This window comes from Diuraphis noxia, unplaced genomic scaffold (genome assembly GCF_037042655.1).
Source record: "Diuraphis noxia isolate RWA-SAM2 unplaced genomic scaffold, SU_Dnox_SAM2 contig0002, whole genome shotgun sequence".
Taxonomy (NCBI): domain Eukaryota; kingdom Metazoa; phylum Arthropoda; class Insecta; order Hemiptera; family Aphididae; genus Diuraphis; species Diuraphis noxia.
The window spans coordinates 61278444-61298383 of NW_028301712.1; the positions used below are offsets into that span (position 1 = coordinate 61278444).

Genomic DNA, 19940 nt, shown 5'->3' on the forward strand with positions numbered 1-19940 from the left:
GTGCATTCGTTTTTCACGTATTATAACATCTATTTTTGTTAAGTATTCTAATTTCGAAAAAATAATACTTGTTTTAAAATTTTAAATACAATTTTGATATTTCAAATACTTTAAAAATATTTTTTGACAAGTTAGGTAATTTTAAGTATTTTAAAAGTACTTTTAATTCCAGAATACAAAAGATTATTTGTTTTTCGTTTTACCGCATTGTAGTTTAATGACTAACAGTTTTCACAAAATGTATTTTATATGCTTATCTACATAATGGTCATTATCAAATTGTTTTATTATATCGACTTCTTTCCATAAGCCATTTTGACGAAAACAATAAATATGGGTGTGGCACTGTGGCATATCCTCTTATTAAGCCTAAATGTAGCCTGTAATAAGTGCTTATTATTAGTTTAGCATCAATATTTTATGATATGAAATTTCTTTACAAATATTGATTTAACTATATATCTATTAGAAGCACAGAATAACTATTTTCTGTATTAGAAATAAAACTGCTGAAGTAATAAGTTTATAACAATATTTAATAACATAATTCTTACGAACATTCTAAGTATATTTCCATTTTTATTTTATATTTATGATTTATGTTTTCCCAGTGTGTTACCTATGTAAGGATTTTTTCAATACTTCACTAATCGATCTTTGTATAAAAATTTACATTTTTCTTTGGATTAATTATTATTCAATACCAACATTATTTCTGTAATATCGAGAATTACACGCATATAACAATAATACGAATTACAAAATACTAATATAAAACCCTTTAAACCTATGTATGACTAATTCTGCACCATATATTTATTGATTTAAATATTATCATACAAGATGATTCACCAAGCATAATTACCCCAAAATTTTCAATAATGCAGTTATTTATATTTTCTGGTTTTTAGAATTTTTAAATAAACTTTAATATTCTTGAGTTTTTTTTGTATTGGAGTGTCCTAAAGATACAAACTTCTGTTCTATTTAAACTATAAAGATCAAATTGTTCTTCCGTTGATTGTTTTCCGTTTGTTTTATGGATTAGTTTTCTGAAAAGATCCATAATGAACCTTATAGAAGTATGGGCTATGGAAGCTATGATTATTACTTAAATATTAATTTTATAAATATTTATAATTTTTAATAATGGTCCAGGTGTAGTAAATAATAAATCTAATATTAAATTCGAATATATATTTTGGTTAAACTAACTTTAAGGACTATTATCCTAAGTATAAAAATGTATTTAATAACCAAGAAACTATACACGTTCGAATTTTGAATAAAGTACATTAAAATTTTCAAAAAAATGATCATTTAAATAATTAACAGTAAAAAAAGTATTCTCATTTGAAAAATAGAAGTTTGTACTGAACACTCGTTAAGTAGTAAAAATTCGAAATTTAAAGTATATAAAAGAAGAAAAAAGGGATGAGCATGGTTGGTGAATCACCCAATACGTATACATAATATACTATACAGGCATACAAGTATAGGTTTTACTTTTTAGCTGCAACTACGCCTATAAGTATTAATGTAGGTATAACACATTTTTACATCTTAGTATAATTTTATTATTATTATATTATGATAAGTTTATTATAGGTTATTTAAAACTCCATCCCCCCTTTGAAAATCGGAAGTACCTAACCGCACCACGGATAATATTTAATACATTCAGATTATGAATATCAAACTGAAGATTTATAAAATTCTAAGGCGCGATTATGAAATTATTTATTACGGCTAGTAATAAATGTAGGTAGGTACTTGGTAGTAGGCACCTTCGGGCTTCGAAGTCTTATTTCTATAAAAGTTGTAAAGTAATAAGCCAATAACCGGTAATAAATACTAATAATGGCTAACAATATCACGCATGGACATATTATTTATTACGAGACATGAATAGTACTATAGTACCTATACATAATACATATATGATGAGTTATGAAAATGTATTATTGTTATTTGTAATACTACAAATAATTGTATTTATAGCATTTTCTTCTGATGTCATGGCGTTACTTGAGTATAATATTCGAATATGGCTCTAATCAGTGGCGTAATTAATAGTAGTGGTGACTGGTGAGGGGGACAGATTCCCAAAACTTTTATTTTACTGCCAAAATTTTATATTTGGTGGGGTGGGTTACTGATGAGGCTTATAGATTTTGCTATAAACATGTAACCCCCCCCCCCCCCCAAAAAAAAAAAAAAATCAAATTCCTAATAAGTAATTACGCCATTAGCTCTAATACATTATGTATGGAAGCAAGATCATTTTTTTTAAATTTAAATAACCTATTTGTCTATTTTAATTTTTAATTTTTTCGTGTATGTGTAAAAAAACGTTAAGAAACCTTAAGTTAAAACACTAGGTGATAATATATTAATATTATGTAGGACTTGTAGGTATTATGTATGTTCACGATTTATGACAGATTTTAAATCATAGGTATACAATATAGCTATTAGCTACCGAGTACCGGCGATATGGTTCTTAGCTCTTGCAGTCAGCGTTTTCGTTTTACACTGCTGAAAATTAAGTGTTTTTTAACTGTCGCATTGGTCACACTGGACGTGTCTTAAACTTTCTAGCAACTAATATTCTGCGGTGGTTACAACTATACGTCTATACAGGCAGTAGATAAATAGTATTATCAGTATTCAGTGCAATACATATATATTTTTTTAGCTTCATGTTTTTATTTAAAAAACCTATTATAGATTCTTATTATATCAATTTTAATCTGTAACAGTACATATTTTTCTGAAATGTATATTTTTTTAAGATTATTTAAGAAATTTTAATAGTACTTTGGATAAAATGTTATTTTTATTTAGATGTTCCTAATAAAGCTAGATTTGAACAATATAAAATTCCAATAGTTTTAGTATTTATGGTCTTAATTAATTTTAATAATTGAATTAGAATGGAAGGTACCTTGAGCAAATGGACAAATGTTGTTAAAGGATGGCAGTATCGCTGGTGTGTTCTTGATGACATCTCAGGGACACTATCATATTACACGGTAAGCGTAAAAGTAACTAATAAATTATATTAGGTACAGACTTAAGGAGTTAGATATCTAATTATTATTTGAACATGACATGTATAGAATTGATAAATTATTTTATACACCTTTATTACATAGGTAAGTCACAAATACACTTTTTAAGCAGTAGGTAAAATGTATTTATTTTTTTAAATTAACCCATTTAATTAACATTTTTTAAATAAAGTCTTTATTTTTTTCCAATGCCATCCTCTTAAATCATTACAAAGTTGTTGCAACTTGATGAAAATAGTTGTGCATGTAATATGTGCTACAGGAATACCAAATTGAATGAAAATATATTAGTTTAGTAAGCATAATAAAAGAAATTAATATCTATCTACTCAACTTATCTAATATAAATTTAAAAAAAAAATTGTTATTGTAATTCATTGTATTTGTAATAGCACCTAACATGCTAGAACATTTTAATGACAATAAACAAAAAAACTTATTAAATATGATAAATAAGAAACAAAGTAACTTTTATTTTCAGTTGTAAAAATAATTTAATAATTGTTTAGACTTAACATTATGACTTATAATAAATAAGTAATTTAAATTAAAAATGTAGATTAAGCCCAACAATGTATCATATAAAATTCACTTAATAGGTACATTAATAGTTCAATGATGTGTTGTATTAACAGAAAAATAATACAAATGTTAGGTTTTCTTTTTAATTATAGTTTAAAATATTTAAGAAAAATAAATAATTTTACAATTTACAATTTAATGTTAAAATATTTTCTCGATCTTTTAAATGAATGATTACTCATTTTTGTTTGATTTAATTTTTCTATATTATTATAGGAATAATACAAATTATAAGATATTTATTTAATTTTTTCTTCTGATTTAAGCTCGGCATTTTTTATTGAGTTTTTTATTTTTATTGTGTATGTACTTCTGTAAAATTTGTAAAATAAATAAAACAATACAATGATGTCTGGTAGCATTCCATATACGTATGCATTAGGCATAGAACAACTTGATGATAAGGCTTGTAGTGTATGTACTACAAGTATTCCAAACTGAATCTATAATTTATAAACAATAAAATAAAAGATCCTATGATTTGATTTTGTTTTGTTGATAATTACCAGTTGAATAATAGTCACATATTTTTTGTATTTTAAAGTAAATTTGTGATATTGTGGTCCCATAGATGAAAGTTGATAGTAACCGTACATAACAATATGTACTACTGAGTTCACTAAAATTGGAAACGAAGCCATACCACCTATAATAAATGGTTAGGTAATTAAAATCATTAAATTATCTCAATGGATTTTAAATTAAATTTGCTTAGTTGTTTAATTACTGTTTATTTACCTGGGAAGAATTTAACAGCTGCCCATGCTAAAAGAAATGTAGATGCATGATGATAAACATGAAGTCCAGAAACTTGTTTTATCTTTTTACGTAGTATGAAAAATGCCTAAAATTAAACAATTTTAAATATATTACCTATATATATATATATATATATTATTTATTATAATTAAGGAACTTTTGTTTGCGTCTAAAGTGGCATTCTAACATTCTAACATAATACAGTATATCATAATATGCATTCTCAAGATAATATTAACTTTTATCTAATTTTAAAAGTATAATAAAAGTTTGTCTTGTAAATTATGCCGTAATATTATAATTTAAAAAGGGATAAATTAATAAATGATATATATTAAGGTATATTTATATTGTGTTATTACATAATTAGTGTTTTGCATCTGTCAATTTCTTTTGTTTCAACCTGACTAATTCGTATGCACTTAAATCTGTCATTTTAATACCAATTGTATGATAGATTATATTGGTAAAAATTTAGAACTTTTCAGCCTTTTTAATTTAAATTTTAATAAAAAATTACCCAACTATTTGAACTATACAAAACGTTGCGCATTCATACATGTGATATAAAGGAGTATATCATTATTGGGGTCTGTATGAGTCACAGAATCCACCCATTAGTAACAATTAACCAGACTATAGTCATTAAAATAAATAAAAGGGAAATTTGATTCTCATCAATAACCATTTAATATTGCTGTTATATTTCTTGGAAAAATGTTGTATGTTCAAATTATTATTAACTACTACATTTGTTAACAAAACATAATAAATATTTATTTTGCTTCTAAAGCTTATATTTTATAAAGTTTACGTTTATACAAATAACACAACTACATTTAATTTATTTCATGTTAAAACATTAAAGATGCCTGTTGTCTAAGTCTAATGTAGATCAAAAAGTATCTAATTGAAAATAAATACAATTACATAACAAGTAGTTACTAAAGACAAGCATTCAAGAATATGAGATAATCCATAAGTAATAAATTAATAATTCAACGTAATCTAAACCCAATGTAATTAAAATTTTGTAACCCAATGGCCTATGTAGCAGAGGGTATATTTTATTTAGTAAAAAAAAAAATTAATAATCTAAAGACTGATATGAAATTCTCAGTAGAAATTGAATGTTAAGATTTCTATTTAAAATGCATTGTTTTCTAATTATTTTAGATAGGCATTACTTACAGTCTCAGCAAATTCAACCAATTTCAACATGTATGTCCACCAAAAAAGTTGAGCTAACTACAAAAACAAAATAGTTAATTATATTATCTTTAATATATATATATATATATATTTTGATTCAGTTAAAATTAGTTAAATACAAATATTTGTTTATTCTACTTTTTATTAAGCCATTAAATGAGTGTTACACAATAACTGTATGTAATTTTATCTTCTAAAATCTCATTTCAAAACTCTCAAGACTTGTTGTCCCAAGAAATATTCTTCAGATTGAATATTAGATAAAAACAAAAGTGAAAAGGAGACTAAATGTAAATATAAACGCAATTGTTATTACCAATTTAAAATAAATTTAGTTACTTTAATTTTTTTTTAAAGTGGTAGGTAACCACAACCACTCAATTGTATAATAAGTATCGAGTATACTTTGGTCATTGAGTAATTCACTGTAATGCATAAGTTAATTTAAATTCAATGATGACTGATTGCATGCGAAAAACGATTCTGAACAAATATGGTTTATAAGCACTTATATGTTATGTGCCTTATGTCATTATAATATATTTACTTTCATTATAGTAATTTTACGAGTATTAATTTGAAAGGCATTATATTATGATATAAATAATTTTAAAATGTCATTGTGTATAGCAAATATAATAATATATGTAAAAATGTAAATCCAAAATAATAGTTTTAAATTTCAACAAAATAACTAAAATCGTAATTTTTCGTTTAAGTATCCAATTTCGTAGAAATTAAAAAAAAAATGTGCTTATAATATATTTTACTGAACTAGGTACTGAGGATCCTTATTTAGTTATATTGTTTTATCAAACTTTTGAAAGAGTGAACACTGAACAATTGTTGTCAATGATATTATAACTCTGTTCTACTAGAGAACATAACGCGGCCCGACCAACAGGTTTTTCTGCGCATTGACATGCTACACCTTGCTATGTGGGAACCTAGTTCAATAGCATGTTGACGAGGGGGATGCGCAGAACTGGGATGCTCTTCTCTCGTGGAACAGAACACAGAATAAACAAAAATTTCAAATGTCTATTAATATAAATATTTTTAAAAAAGTCTTAAAAGGAATCTTAAAAATACAAAGTGTATAAAATTATTATATTTGGTGAAAATTTCAAGTACCTATCTACGGTTATTTGTTTTTGAATTTCTACTAAATAAGAAAAAGTTATTTTTCACATAACGCAGTGGCGTAGCCAGGGGGGGCACAGTGGCCATACCCCCCATGGGCTGTATCATATAATATATAAAAAATAATCGTAAATTTATTAATTTTGGCTATGTACCGGTTGGGAGTTAAAATTAAAAAAAATGTTATGTTAATTGTTTATCAAAACACCGTAGATTTATAAGCGTGTTATTATCATCAATATTTTCCAAATATTTGTAAAATTAAAAATTCTGTTATTTGAATGTTATTTATTTAATTTTTTTTTGCCCCCCCCCCCCCCCCCCCTTTGTAGAAATCCTGGCTATGCCACTGACATAACGTGTGTCATCCAATTATGTTTACATTTAAACTTAGACATGCATGTAAATATTTGTAGATTCACTTTTCATTATGAATTAGTTTTCTAATAATTAAGAAAAGTTCTGGTAATTATTGATCCTCCCTCTCCCACAAAGTACCAACTAGTCTCAAGCGTTAGTTACACAGTGCGAGCTAAATGACCGGGTTGGCCTTGGCAGTTACTGATGTGCAGCTAGTAGCTACTATAATATTTATTGTTTTTCCTCGCCGTTTTCCCCCCACCAAGTCCATAAGCAGCAACTCGCTGCATTTGAATCCATTCAGTTTCACCATTAATTCGCTCTTGTGTGACCGGGTAAGGGCGAGCCGAGTTGACTGTCGTGCAAGTACACGGTGTCGACTGTCAGTTACCTATTAAGTTGATAATATGCTCTGTGTCTAACCTAACCGTTAAACCATACTCGAACCTAATTTAATTTGAAATTTACGAAAATTTTTGTCATGTTATGCTTATACATAAGTGTATTATTTATTTCAAGTATATAAATTACAAGTATTATGTTTTTCCTTACTCGATTTGAATGTGGTGCATTTGAGTCAACAGGTTCACATCCAAGAGTATATTTAGTTGTCCATCCAGAAATTAAAATCTAAATATGATAATTGTTTTATATGTGCATGTAATTTATATTTAGGCACAATATGTATTGCAATAAATGAAAACTATTTAAAATAATACTTACCATGTAAAAAATTAAGATACATGCTACTAACTGAACTAAATTATAAACTTTAATTATTGGTAATAAGTGAAAAGGTTTTCTATTTTCCATAAATTTCGGCCCTAAATATAACACAAGGTATAAGTACACCAAGGCACATGCTAATGGTGTTGTGATTCCTTGGACCATAGGCCATTCATTTGTTCTTTGATCTGGAAAAAAATTCATAATATTTATTGTACAGTAAAGGTTATTGTGGCCTGGTGTAGCACGGTGTTTGGCCTAAGTCAAAACGTGTCTTGAGGTCAAGTATCGATCGTTGTCACTATAAGTTCCCAGATGGGTAACCGCCAGGGTTTTAGTGACAAATTCTCTCCTGCACATATACGAGCGGTGGTAAACTCTCCCGATTTTATGGTAAACTCTCCCGATTTTATGGTAAACTCTTCCGGGTTACTATTATGTTTACCTAGAGTAAATGTGTAAACTCTCCCGGGTTAACTTTATAGTTATCGGATATATTTATCTCCCAAGTTGTCTTAAATGTTAAAATATTTTTTTAGAATAAAAAAAATAGATTCCCTAACTTTTTTAAAATCTGTATGTCCTTATCAAAAACAATAATTTTAACATTTTTACGTATATTTTGTATTTGTAACTTTTATTATTATTATTATTATTATTGACTATTTTTAAAAGAAACTTAAATGTATATTAGATTTTTTATTGTATTTTGACTATAATATTATAGCTCATAGTATCTAAAGACATGAATTTATATTGTTATTATAATATGTGATTGACTATTTTTAAACGCAACTTAAATGTATATTAAATTTATTTTATGATTTTTACTAGATCCGGGAGAGTTTTCATGTTTGCATCAGGTAGTACAGGAATAAACCCGGGAGAGTTTACACGTTTCCGTCAGGTAGTACTGGAGTAGACCCGGGGGAGTTTGCAATCGCCCACATATTTGCGGGCTGAGGATGAAAAGGTTCTTTGTCCACTTTTTTCAAAAATCGTTTTTTTGCATTTATTTGTTTAGTTTTCAATTGTGCATCTTTTGATTCAAAAATGATGTTTTTACAATTAGTACTTAGTGAGATATATAAAATGAAAAGGTTCTATACCATGAAAAATTACAGAATCGTGATTATAGCTGTAGCTCGATAGAACTTTGTTATTCTGATAAGTTTACATAAGTATGAAAAGGTTCTATCGTCATGTTATTCAATGTTGGTTAGTATTAAAAGGTTCTATCAATAATACACGATGTCGTTGATACTATAAAACAAAAATTACAATAATATCGTACAATATTTTTGTAATAGTAGCCAGCCGGTATTTATAGTTTAATAATATTATTATAGTTTGAATTTTAAAACTATTTACTATATTGTTATCGATTTCAATTGCCGCCAATTTATGTTTATTATTTTCAATTTTGTTTTAATATTTTGTCAAGACGATGATGTGATACCTAATGTGTTTTATTTATGTATTATTTATTTGCTCAAATTGTTAATAATTATTGTTTTTGATTAAACATTAAAATAATGTAAGAACATTATGTTATTATAATTATTCATGTTGCATGTGTCGGTAACACTGACAAGAAGAAAAATATTGTTTAGCACTACAGAAAAAGAAAAAAGTTCTATGTATAATATATCATTTAGTTGGAAGAATGAAAAGGTCCTATACAGAGAACTTTTTTCTTCTTCTACACTTTTTTCCCAGTTTTTTGGTTTTTATAAAATGTGCGGATGTCCAATACTTAATACTCACAATGTATCTGACAGTAAATGTATTAATTTATTTATTAAAATTATGGTGGTATTCATAAAATGAACAGAAAAAAAGATATTGGGTATCAAAGTTAAAAATCGTTCTGCTGAACAATTTGATATTCTGACATAGAACCTTTTCATTCTCAGCCCGATACCTACTAATGTTTTAGCCAACCGTACCCTTCCCAACACTTGAAAAACCTACTAAATAACCGTCAGGCTAATGATTATAAATGTTAAAGTCTTAATTTAATAAAAAAATATATATAGAGATTATTTGTTTAATTTTTATGCAATAAATATAACTATATTATGTATATTATATTATTATTTTCTAAAAATAAATGTACCTAACAATAATTATATTTTGATAATTAAAAATCGGTCGCTGTGCTATAAAATTAATTATTTTTATGTTTGGATGCATTAGGAATACTCCGAATACTACAAAAATGACATTTCGGGAAAAATTCAAAGATATCTGAAATCCCTAAATTAATTTAAAGGTTATTAAATTAATAGTATTTTTGCAGTATACAATTTAATCAAATATTAAATTCGAACATTTTTAAGAAACTTTAGTTTAGTCAAAATTTTAATGATAAAAGATTATTAATTTCAAAGTTTAAACATATTTAAATATAATAAGTTAATTTGTCTTTAAACATTTAAATTTTATCAGAAATAAGTGCTAAGCAAATTATTTATTAACTAATTATATAATAAGTTTTTAAATACATACATTTTGATTGTTATATGTTTATAATTTTATAAGATGTGTGTGAAATACTGAAGTGTATGGTAGCTATACCAATATACCATACTATATGGGTATTGCGCAATGCAATGGTTTTTAAACCTTTATGATTCACACTTTTCATTGCATAACAGCAATTCTGTTTTTTTGTCGACCGTACAATATTAAAATGTTCATAAGTACATGCAAATTATCTAAATTTTTAACATAAAAGTGAAGGTACCTAATTTGTTTTAAATCCACGGTTTATCTACCTAGTGATTCTCCCTCTTATAATCATTGTGTACCGGCCCTGCTATTGACAGTTATAAAATCGTAGTTCTAATGATTAGCATATAATTTATCAAAAACTAAACATTGTATTATATTATGAAAAATATGGGACTTCCAAAAAAATTTTCTTATCCGCCATCGGTCGCCATTAATAGTTTGGGAATCACTGGTTTATTTTATGATTTGTATTTATTTAATACACAACTCCTCTTGAATAGAAGATTAAAAAATAAATACTTCATATATTTAGATTTCCCTATGTTTTTGACAATATATTATTAATTATTATTCAAAAGACACATAATCTGTACAACATATAAAAATGTACAATAAGCGAATATGTGATGAGAGTAGTGTTGACTTTAAGTCACATATTCTGTCATCAGCGACACCTTCGTAATATATTGTATATATCATTTTGATGCAATAAAAAGTATAAAATCAATGATCAATGATGGCAAACAATTTATTTCGTTAGTGGTGATATTAAGAAATTTGAATTACCAGATAATAAAATTACAGAGAATCTTATCATGTACTATTAGTTATTAATTAATTGTCAGTCGTCGTGCGTGTCCATTTGTCTACTTCAGACATTAATTAATTATTATTCAATTATATTAAAACTTACATAATATAACTACTTATTTAAATACCTACTCCCACTTAAAATAAACTATTTTTAAATCTTTACTTAATAAATAAATAAATTAGCTTTTTAATCTCATACTTTTAATTACTAACACTGCATAACATGTTTGATTAGTTAAGGTAAGCTAAAAATATACTAAAAATTGTATAGTAAACAGTAATTATTATCATTATTATTTATTATAAGATCAAAATATGACGAGGGCAAGAATATACACCTTTTTTTTTGATAATGTGCTAGGTCTATGAGATTGATAAATACATTGTATTTAAAATAAATCAAAATATTTCTAACAACCTTACGTATTATATAAATTATGTGTTTTTACACGAATTAAAAAAAAACTGAAGAAGTCGCTGTGTTGTATTCTAAGGATATAATTTTATATCGTCATGCAATATAACATTTTAGTAATGAGTGTAATGAATATTGAATGTAATACATTTAAATTCCATAATAAATCCGTATTCATTGTATACGAAAAATAGATTAAAATTAGTCTTGATATTTTTTAAATGTTATTGTGTGCCTGATGCCTATAGTAAATAATATTTTATTTTTTTCCTTTTGTATCGAGAGCCAGAGAGGAACCGCGTTAGCATTACTTCTCCTTTGACTCAATAAATAATAATCTATAAGGTGGTGGCATTTTCGATTGAATTTACCCAATTATATGAAATTTAGAATATTTATAAAAAAATTAAACATTTGTATTCTTGATATTTCTTTGTAAATAATTTATAAATAACCTTGTATAAAATAAATTGTCGAGTATTAACCACAAAAATTTAACAATTTTGAACTATAGGTAATTCATAACAAAAAATAAAAAAGATTTTGTCAAAAATATTGGTTTGTTTTGCTTAATTTTTTTTTCGTTTTCCCAATTATTTGGTTTAGTACCTACTGTTCATACTCTACCTATGAAACTATATATATTGAAATATGAATTGCCTAGTTTTTTTCCAATTTTCTCCCAGAAACCACCTTTTTTGTTGAATTTTGGAGTATTTTTACTACTCCTCCCAAAGACGTCAAAATCAAATAACACATAATTGTAAACCCAATAATCATACACGGCACTCAGTATCTAAAACATTAAAGAAAATGCTTATTCCGTTAAGTACGATATATTTTAATTTGAAATTTCTATAGTTAAATATTAAGGTATAATACAGTATTATGTAGAAAATCCAACAAAATTAGGTCACTATCATTATAATGAGAGTTATTAGTTATTATATTATCCAGGATATTGGGCAATAAATATTAAATAATTATATATTTATGTAAGTTTTAGAATTTAAAAAAATTAAATGTATATTGTCGTATAATTAATGCAAATTATGAATTTTAAAGTACTACTTATAACTAATAAATATTTTAATAGTTTGTTATCTGGTAACAACATAAATCGTGTGATACCTCAAACTGTACTAAAATTACCAAACCTTAAATTATTTTCACAATTGCGTATAGTAATAGTTATTTTTTTCATACTTTAAACTTATATAAAATATTACGTACCTCCAAATTGATCAACAAAAGCATCTAGCTTTTCAAAAAACTCTTTTGTCACCTCCATTAACTTACGAATCTATTGAACTATGTAAAACTATATAAAAGTATTTATTGAATTACCCTATACACGAATTCCCAGCCGTATAATTAAACTAGAGTGTCGCCACCTACGCGACATGCGTTTACCAGTAAAGTGAATATTTTTTATTTATGTAGACATACTTTATGTCGCCCCCGCCTACCTATTTTAATTTTAATTTTAATTAGCATATAAGTTAGTACAATAATTTTTCAAAGGTACATAATAAATAGGTACGTATACATTATATCTTAGCGTAATTTCCTTGTCTTTTGGAGTTGAACACATAGCACATAGTTTACAGTATGTCAAACAATGGTTTTATCGACAGTTACTTTACTACCTTAATACACGAATGTGAACGAAATATTTTTTTTTTATGTAAATTGTGTCGTTAGTTTATTTCGAATTATTCGTTATTGCCTAACTCACGATGTAATTATATTTATATTAATATTGAATAATACAAATATTATTATTTATAATTAAATTATGAAAAAATACCTTTTGATAAAAATATACCAGTTTGAAAAAGCTATTAGTTGATTTTTATCTAACCAAACTATAAAGTTCATATAGTTGAACAACGCATAAGGTGTATTTCAAATTTTAATACCTTAAAAAAATGAATCGTTCGCCAAGATTTTCAGGATATTTTAGAATTTTTAATGTATAGTAAAAATTAGGTAAAATTAAAATTATCGCATTAAAATGCTAACTTTAATATAAATTACACTTGATTTTATTAGTATGGACATGGAAAACGAATTATTTATTACACTAAGTGATTTTTTCAAAGGTAAGTACTGATTTTCTCAAAAACAATCAACTTTTTAATAATATATATATATATATATATATTTACATAATTTGAAGTCATAACAAAACAACAGTTTTGAAAATTAGTTCTATATTTAAATTTTATTTAATTTTTTACTTTATACTTTTTGAATAATAGCATACAATTTCAATTTTATATTCCTAAGCGCCAAATAATTGTAATTTAATTTAACCTTTTGTTTGTTATTTTATTAGTATTATTTTATCTTTTCTGTCTAATTCTTAATCCCTTGTGCTCATAGTAAATCTTATTTTACAGATAGTACAATTTACTAGTTAAAAAAAAAAAAATCGTAAGTAATCAGAAAGTTCCATCACTAGTTGACTTTTTTCCTTAAGTTTTCAGTCTTAAAAATGTCAACTTAATATATTAATTATTATGTTATATATATATATTATATATATGTATATGATTTTAACTGTACAATTCTTAATCTTATTGTAAACAGTAAAATGTACAGATTTTTCAATCACAAATAAAATAGTTATAAATGTATTCCTTAACAGAATATTTTTCTTAGAAATTTAACGTATGAAAATGGAGTTTTTAACGAATGTAGTTAATTACTTATAAATCAAAATAGTATTCAAAGTTTAGAAAAGCCGCATATTAGACATCATATTTCCGGGATTTTACTACTCCCATTATCTAAATTTAATTTTTGAGTTATAATAGCGTTTATAATTTATTAAGACGTTAAAAATTTGTGTGTATTGAGTAAAATATTTTATTTTGGACTATTAATTTAAATTTATATATTGTCAACAAAAATTAAAAAGTAAAATAAATTAAACCTGTACAATTTTATTTTGTAATTACTTCAAATTACCTATGTAACATAATAATTTCCGTTACCACTTTTCGTGATAATAATGTGCGTAATCTTTAAAAGTTTCTTTTGTATTCTGTACGAGTATAGGTTATCCTTGTATAATGTATATAAGTCATAGTATAATAAATTAGTAAAAATAATCAATTTCGCCCACACCTTAAACTTTAACTCTTATAATATATGATTGTTTTGACTCTATAAAGGTTGTTTTCATATTTAAGTTGTATATTTAAAAAGAATTGAATGACATTATTTTAAATGTTTGAGTTTTTAAAAATAAAAATAAAAGTAAAATTTAATTGTTTAAATTAAAACGTCCAAAATGCGTTGTTATTTTATGTCTATTATTCTATTGATTTTTTTTTAATAAATTTGTAATAGATTTCTTTTTGTTTGCAATTTGTATGTTAAAAGTATTTGTTTGCATTAAATTTATAAATTTGATCGTAAATAGGAACAAGATATGAAACAGATCAAAGTTGCTTAACTTCTTTCAAGAGGAATAATTATATTTACAATCGTAATAGAATACTAGTACGTACCTACATTTGTATGATTGTTGGTTTGTATATAATTATTATATACAAGCAACAGATGATTTAATAAAATTTAAATACTTACAATTCTTAAACCACTCGTCAAAAACTTGATTTTTTTAAATCATAGTTTTCATTGTTTTCAATAACCTATACTCTAAAATGAGAAATTAAAAATGTATGTTGTAATCATTTTTTTAAAATTAAGATAACAATAAAAATATTTTCAATAATGATAATAGTTGTTGAAATAATGTGTTTCTATTGTTGTACCTATCTCTACACTCATTTCTGAGCTTTAAGAAAATTCTCTATAATTTGCATAAATATAATATATATATCATCATCCATATTTTACAAATAAAATGTTAATACTACTATGATATGTTTTAAATATTATCAGTATAATATTTAAAATAAGACTAAATAAATAGGTGTGAAAATAAAAAACCATGTTTCATCCGATTAGTGCATCCCCCCACTATGTTACACATAAAACCAGGCAATTTTTATATAATATAATTTTTAGAAGCAAAAAATTATGCGTTAGGTGAGACAAGGGTGGTCACAAAGTTGTGATCATACTTATTTATTTTGCCATACTTAATAGTTTGATTTATATAAATATTGCGATTAAACTTGAAATAGTAGCCAGTAAGTAGGTATATTCCCAATAAATGTTAATAATTTAAAGATTTGGAACAAAAGTAATACAATTCGATAAATCCATATAAACATATAACATATATAGGCATATAACATTTATTATTACTAATATTAAAATTATTTACAGCAATTATAATAGTATAAATAATTACTTAAAAATACAACTTAAAATATTTTGAGAACTAATTTGTATTAATACTAGAACAATATTACACAGAAAACAGAATAATAATAAAATTAATAACGGAATAGTTGTAGTTATCTATTTGTTATTTATGGTTTTAAAATATTTAATAGGTATTTTTTTTAAAATTATATTGAATTTTTTTTTAAAACTTCATATTTTTAATGTATATAATTTTAATAAAATATATATCCGCGTGTTCATTATATCTATAAATAAATTATAAAATGCATACATTATAGTTAGATTATTAATTTATATTTATTTTAGAAAATAGCGATAATAAATAAATAATGATGATGATACATAAATTGGTAAATAATAGTTATAGAATTTTTTAAAGTTGTATATTTATAATCATTTAATTGAACTTATTAAAGAATAGGCATAGCATATAATTAGTAGATATTATACTAAAAATTAACTATTTATTATTCCTAATCAACTATATGTTATAAATAATCATTTTTAATGTTTTCCTTTAATTTTAATATTGTTGTTGTTATTATTATTATTGTTAATTTTTATACTTGTACTATTGCGACGGTCTACAGGTTTTTTTTTCATATATGATTTTCTATAAAAGTCATAAAACATATAAAATACAATAAAAACATTAGGTATAAAAATCAATCCATAAATATTTGGTACTTGGCAGCTAGGAGTCAAATAAAATATCGAGTTAACGATCAAAATACAAAATTGTACCTAGAAAAAAAAAACAAGGGTCAACATTAAATATATGTATGACTGCGTTGTAGTTGTAGTAACATAGAATATGCTAATGATTTATGTAAAATAATGTTAGTTTTATGCACATATATTGAAACGAACTCCGAGACAAAAAAAAATTGTCGGCTATACAACCGTTACAAGAACATTAAAACTCGTGTTTTATTCAATGTTTTGTTAAAATCTGGAACTGATTTTAAAAGTCTAATTTTAAATATATCTAAACGTAAATATTTAAACTACGTATTTACCATTTGTATGATTGTAATATACTTTTTGTAACTGTTAATTTTGTTTTGTATTCCTGGACCCATAGATGATAATAAGTAATATGAATACATAACCATGTGAACCATATTGTTTAATATAACAGGTATCCGTACAATACCACCTGAAAAATTGTTTTAAAAATGTATTTTTAAAAAAAAATCTTAAATATTGGTGAAATATTTATTTTGGTATCATAAATAGTAAAAATGTTAATGCCCTGGATAAGAATTGAGATTAATTAGAAATTGTGATACATTTTTATATTATTATACCTATTTAGGCACTAAAAGTTTTTATAATTATTTTAATACAAAACTATTCTCGTAAAGTCATTACCTACTGGATCATGAAATTTTGAGTTTGGATAACTCGGTAATTCGGAGTCCAAAGTTCCATGTATAAAAATAGAGCTTGACTGACTTTAGAGAACTGAAGGATTATATTATATAAATATCAGCCGAATACGCTAGGTCTCAAAATTAAATTTGTATTCTAGTTAGCAGTTGGGTTCCAATTATTTTAGGTTCTGCACAACTATACACTAGTTTGATCTAGGATTTGGTTTGGTTACGTAATTTTGCGGTCGTGGTAATTTTGATATGCGTCACATATTGCGTATATTAAATGTTTGTTTTAAGTAACATCACTAATATCAATAGTGATAAAAATGATTAATTCAGAAATATCCCATGTTAAAAAATACACAATGAAATGTATGCATTTAATTACCACGTATACAAATCTTTGACTCTGTATACTTACTGAAAAATATTCGGGATCTAGCTAGTTAAGTATCTTAAATAATCTGAAATCCATTTATAATACTACCTAGTACCTAGTCCAGGGTCTTCAATTTAGAGGACTCCTTATCGTTATTTGAAGTTCTTGAACACATTTTAAGCATAACATGTATTTTATTACGAATACGACCAGCGAGATTTTTATGAATAATAGGTGGCCCACTGTTGAATATTCCAGAAACCCCTGACCTAGTCTTGCATAGTATATAGTCTGCCAAAAATGTATGTTTTTTTACGATCCCTTTCCAAAGAATAACTCCCATATTTAAATGTATATGCCCTAGAATCTAGATACTACTTCTTATTTTTAATTTTGAAACCAAAATATTTAGAATCTATTATATATATATTCCTATAGTATCATTATATTTTTTTAATTGGATTAGTTGAGCGTTTTACTCTAACTCGATAAGCCTTTAATGACTATTAATTATAATGATCTTAAAAACATTAGGTGGATTACCTGGGTTAATTCTTGAGGCGATCCATATTAAAAAAAAAGTTGTTATATGGTGGTATATGTGAAGTGCAGAAACTTGATTTTGTTTTTTCCGGAGTACAAAGAAAATCTATAAAAATAAAAAATATTTTTTCATTATTTAGTTAACAATGAATTTATCTAATAAAAATAGCGGTATTGATAAATAAGTATAATGCATTCTAATAAATGGTCTTACAGTCTCAATGAATTCAGATAATTTTAAAATTGTCGTCCACCATACTAGTTTTGCTGCCTGAAAAAGAAATATATATATATAAGCAACTAAATAAATTTCTTTATGCAAATACATTTTATTGTAGTAATTATTACGTATAATGCTGTTGGATCATCAGACACGTCTAAAGGATCACACCCCATTTTTGGTTTTGTTTTGAAATACTATAAAATAAATATATATGTGTTTATGATATTTTATGACAGATGATTACAAAAGTGTTCAATAGGATAATATAAAAATTTAGTTATTGTTAAAAATATCAGAAATTAATCACCTCCACAGTCAGATATATACAAGCCAATATTTGTGCCGTGTTGTAGATTGCCAAAACTTTTCGAAGCGTATAAGGCTTTTTATTTGCCATATAGTTTGGACCAACAAATTTGACAAAAATAATATATATTACAGCTAACAATACAGGGATTGCCGTTGTCGACATCATAGGCCAATCTTTAGTTCTCCAGTCTAAAAATTAAAAATTGAATAATACTTTTTATAATTAAATAAATGTAAAAAAATCTTACCTGGGTCAATTTGCCCATCAAGGATTTCAAACCACGTCATAAATTCCATTTTTATTGTAGGATAATTTTGAAAATAATAATAATAATAATTTTATTTAAAGAACACCCATAAATGTTAATTATATTAATTTATTAATTGCGTCTAATGAACTATAAAAATATAAGCTGTAAAAAGAACTCTATGCACTACAATGTTTAAACTTTAAAAAAATTCAACTAGGTAGCTATTAACTTGCCATCGATAATGTTCTATCATTGACCAACGTTGTGTCATCTTCACGGTTCTGATAAAAGGTTTGGGAAAGCGCTTTTAATATATGCAACACTATTCATGGTTCAAGAAGACATTATTTCCTGCTCATCAAAGATTCATGAATTAAAATCTAAGGTCAAAGACCTCATTATGATAACTTTAAACGGGGTATTCCAGTGAGGAAAAAAATTGTCCTATATTTAACTAAGAATAAACTGAATATTCCTATTTCAATAAAACTTATTTTTCCATTTTTCTATTTACAATTCAACTATAAAATATATGTAAAATTTATATTTGAATAATTATATTTTATTATTCATCACACAAGTAGAAAAATAAAATTATTGAACATGTGGTAGGTAGTTATAAAAATACATATAAATGAAACAATTATGGAATATTCATTGAATATCTATTAAATAAGCAAATAATTGTACATTTATTTTATAAAATAAATTATGAATTACATTTTGTTAGTGCTTTAAATCTATTTATAAACTACATACCTAATAATACATAAGCCATATAATAACAATTTTGTTTTATAAGTATTCAAACGAGTGATGCACTGAAATGGTTTCAAATGATTGATTTTTTTCTCTCGTGACTTCTATTATCTTTGTGTTTGAATGTATCTATAATTTAAAAAAGTAAAATAAAATATAAGTGATAA

General features: G+C 25.0%; 3 protein-coding genes across 3 annotated transcripts in view; 1 reads left to right on the plus strand and 2 right to left on the minus strand.

Moving 5' to 3' along the window:
• Nucleotides 1–2715: 2715 nt before the first annotated feature.
• Nucleotides 2716–19940, plus strand: part of LOC107164125 (oxysterol-binding protein-related protein 9) — a 30939-nt gene continuing 13714 nt past the window's right edge. Inside the window, exon 1 of the mRNA XM_089220384.1 lies at nt 2716–3035. Coding sequence (XP_089076510.1) covers nt 2937–3035 — 99 coding nt within the window. The 5' untranslated portion in view covers nt 2716–2936. The remainder of the gene's footprint in view (nt 3036–19940) is intronic.
• Nucleotides 3176–13025, minus strand: LOC107163913 (very long chain fatty acid elongase AAEL008004-like). Its single transcript, XM_089220385.1, has 7 exons — nt 12835–13025; nt 7854–8044; nt 7683–7760; nt 5607–5663; nt 4395–4500; nt 4163–4302; nt 3176–4099 (listed from the first exon to the last, which is right to left on the minus strand). Exons 1-7 carry the CDS (start codon nt 12890–12892, stop codon nt 3896–3898), a joined length of 834 nt encoding a protein of 277 aa, XP_089076511.1. The 5' UTR covers nt 12893–13025; the 3' UTR covers nt 3176–3895.
• On the minus strand, nt 15863–19309 carry LOC107164108 (very long chain fatty acid elongase 7-like). Its single transcript, XM_015511803.2, has 7 exons — nt 19012–19309; nt 18762–18952; nt 18580–18648; nt 18446–18502; nt 18232–18337; nt 16950–17089; nt 15863–16674 (listed from the first exon to the last, which is right to left on the minus strand). The coding sequence occupies exons 1-7, from the start codon at nt 19058–19060 to the stop codon at nt 16435–16437; spliced, it is 852 nt and encodes a 283-aa protein (XP_015367289.2). The 5' UTR covers nt 19061–19309; the 3' UTR covers nt 15863–16434.

Excerpts from the sequence above, each read along its gene's own strand:
- LOC107163913 (XM_089220385.1), bottom strand. The coding sequence starts at position 12,892 with ATGGAGGTGACAAAAGAGTTTTTTGAAAAGCTAGATGCTTTTGTTGAT. Across the intron at positions 5,664-7,682 it reads ATGCACCACATTCAAATCGA|TTAGCTCAACTTTTTTGGTG; the intron begins GTAAGGAAAAAC and ends TTGTTTTTGTAG. Across the intron at positions 4,501-5,606 it reads TGGTTGAATTTGCTGAGACT|GCATTTTTCATACTACGTAA; the intron begins GTAAGTAATGCC and ends GTTTAATTTTAG.
- LOC107164108 (XM_015511803.2), bottom strand. The coding sequence starts at position 19,060 with ATGGAATTTATGACGTGGTTTGAAATCCTTGATGGGCAAATTGACCCA. Across the intron at positions 17,090-18,231 it reads CGCCTCAAGAATTAACCCAG|GTGGTATTGTACGGATACCT; the intron begins GTAATCCACCTA and ends ACAATTTTTCAG. Across the intron at positions 16,675-16,949 it reads ATATTACAATCATACAAATG|GTACAATTTTGTATTTTGAT; the intron begins GTAAATACGTAG and ends TTTTTTTTCTAG.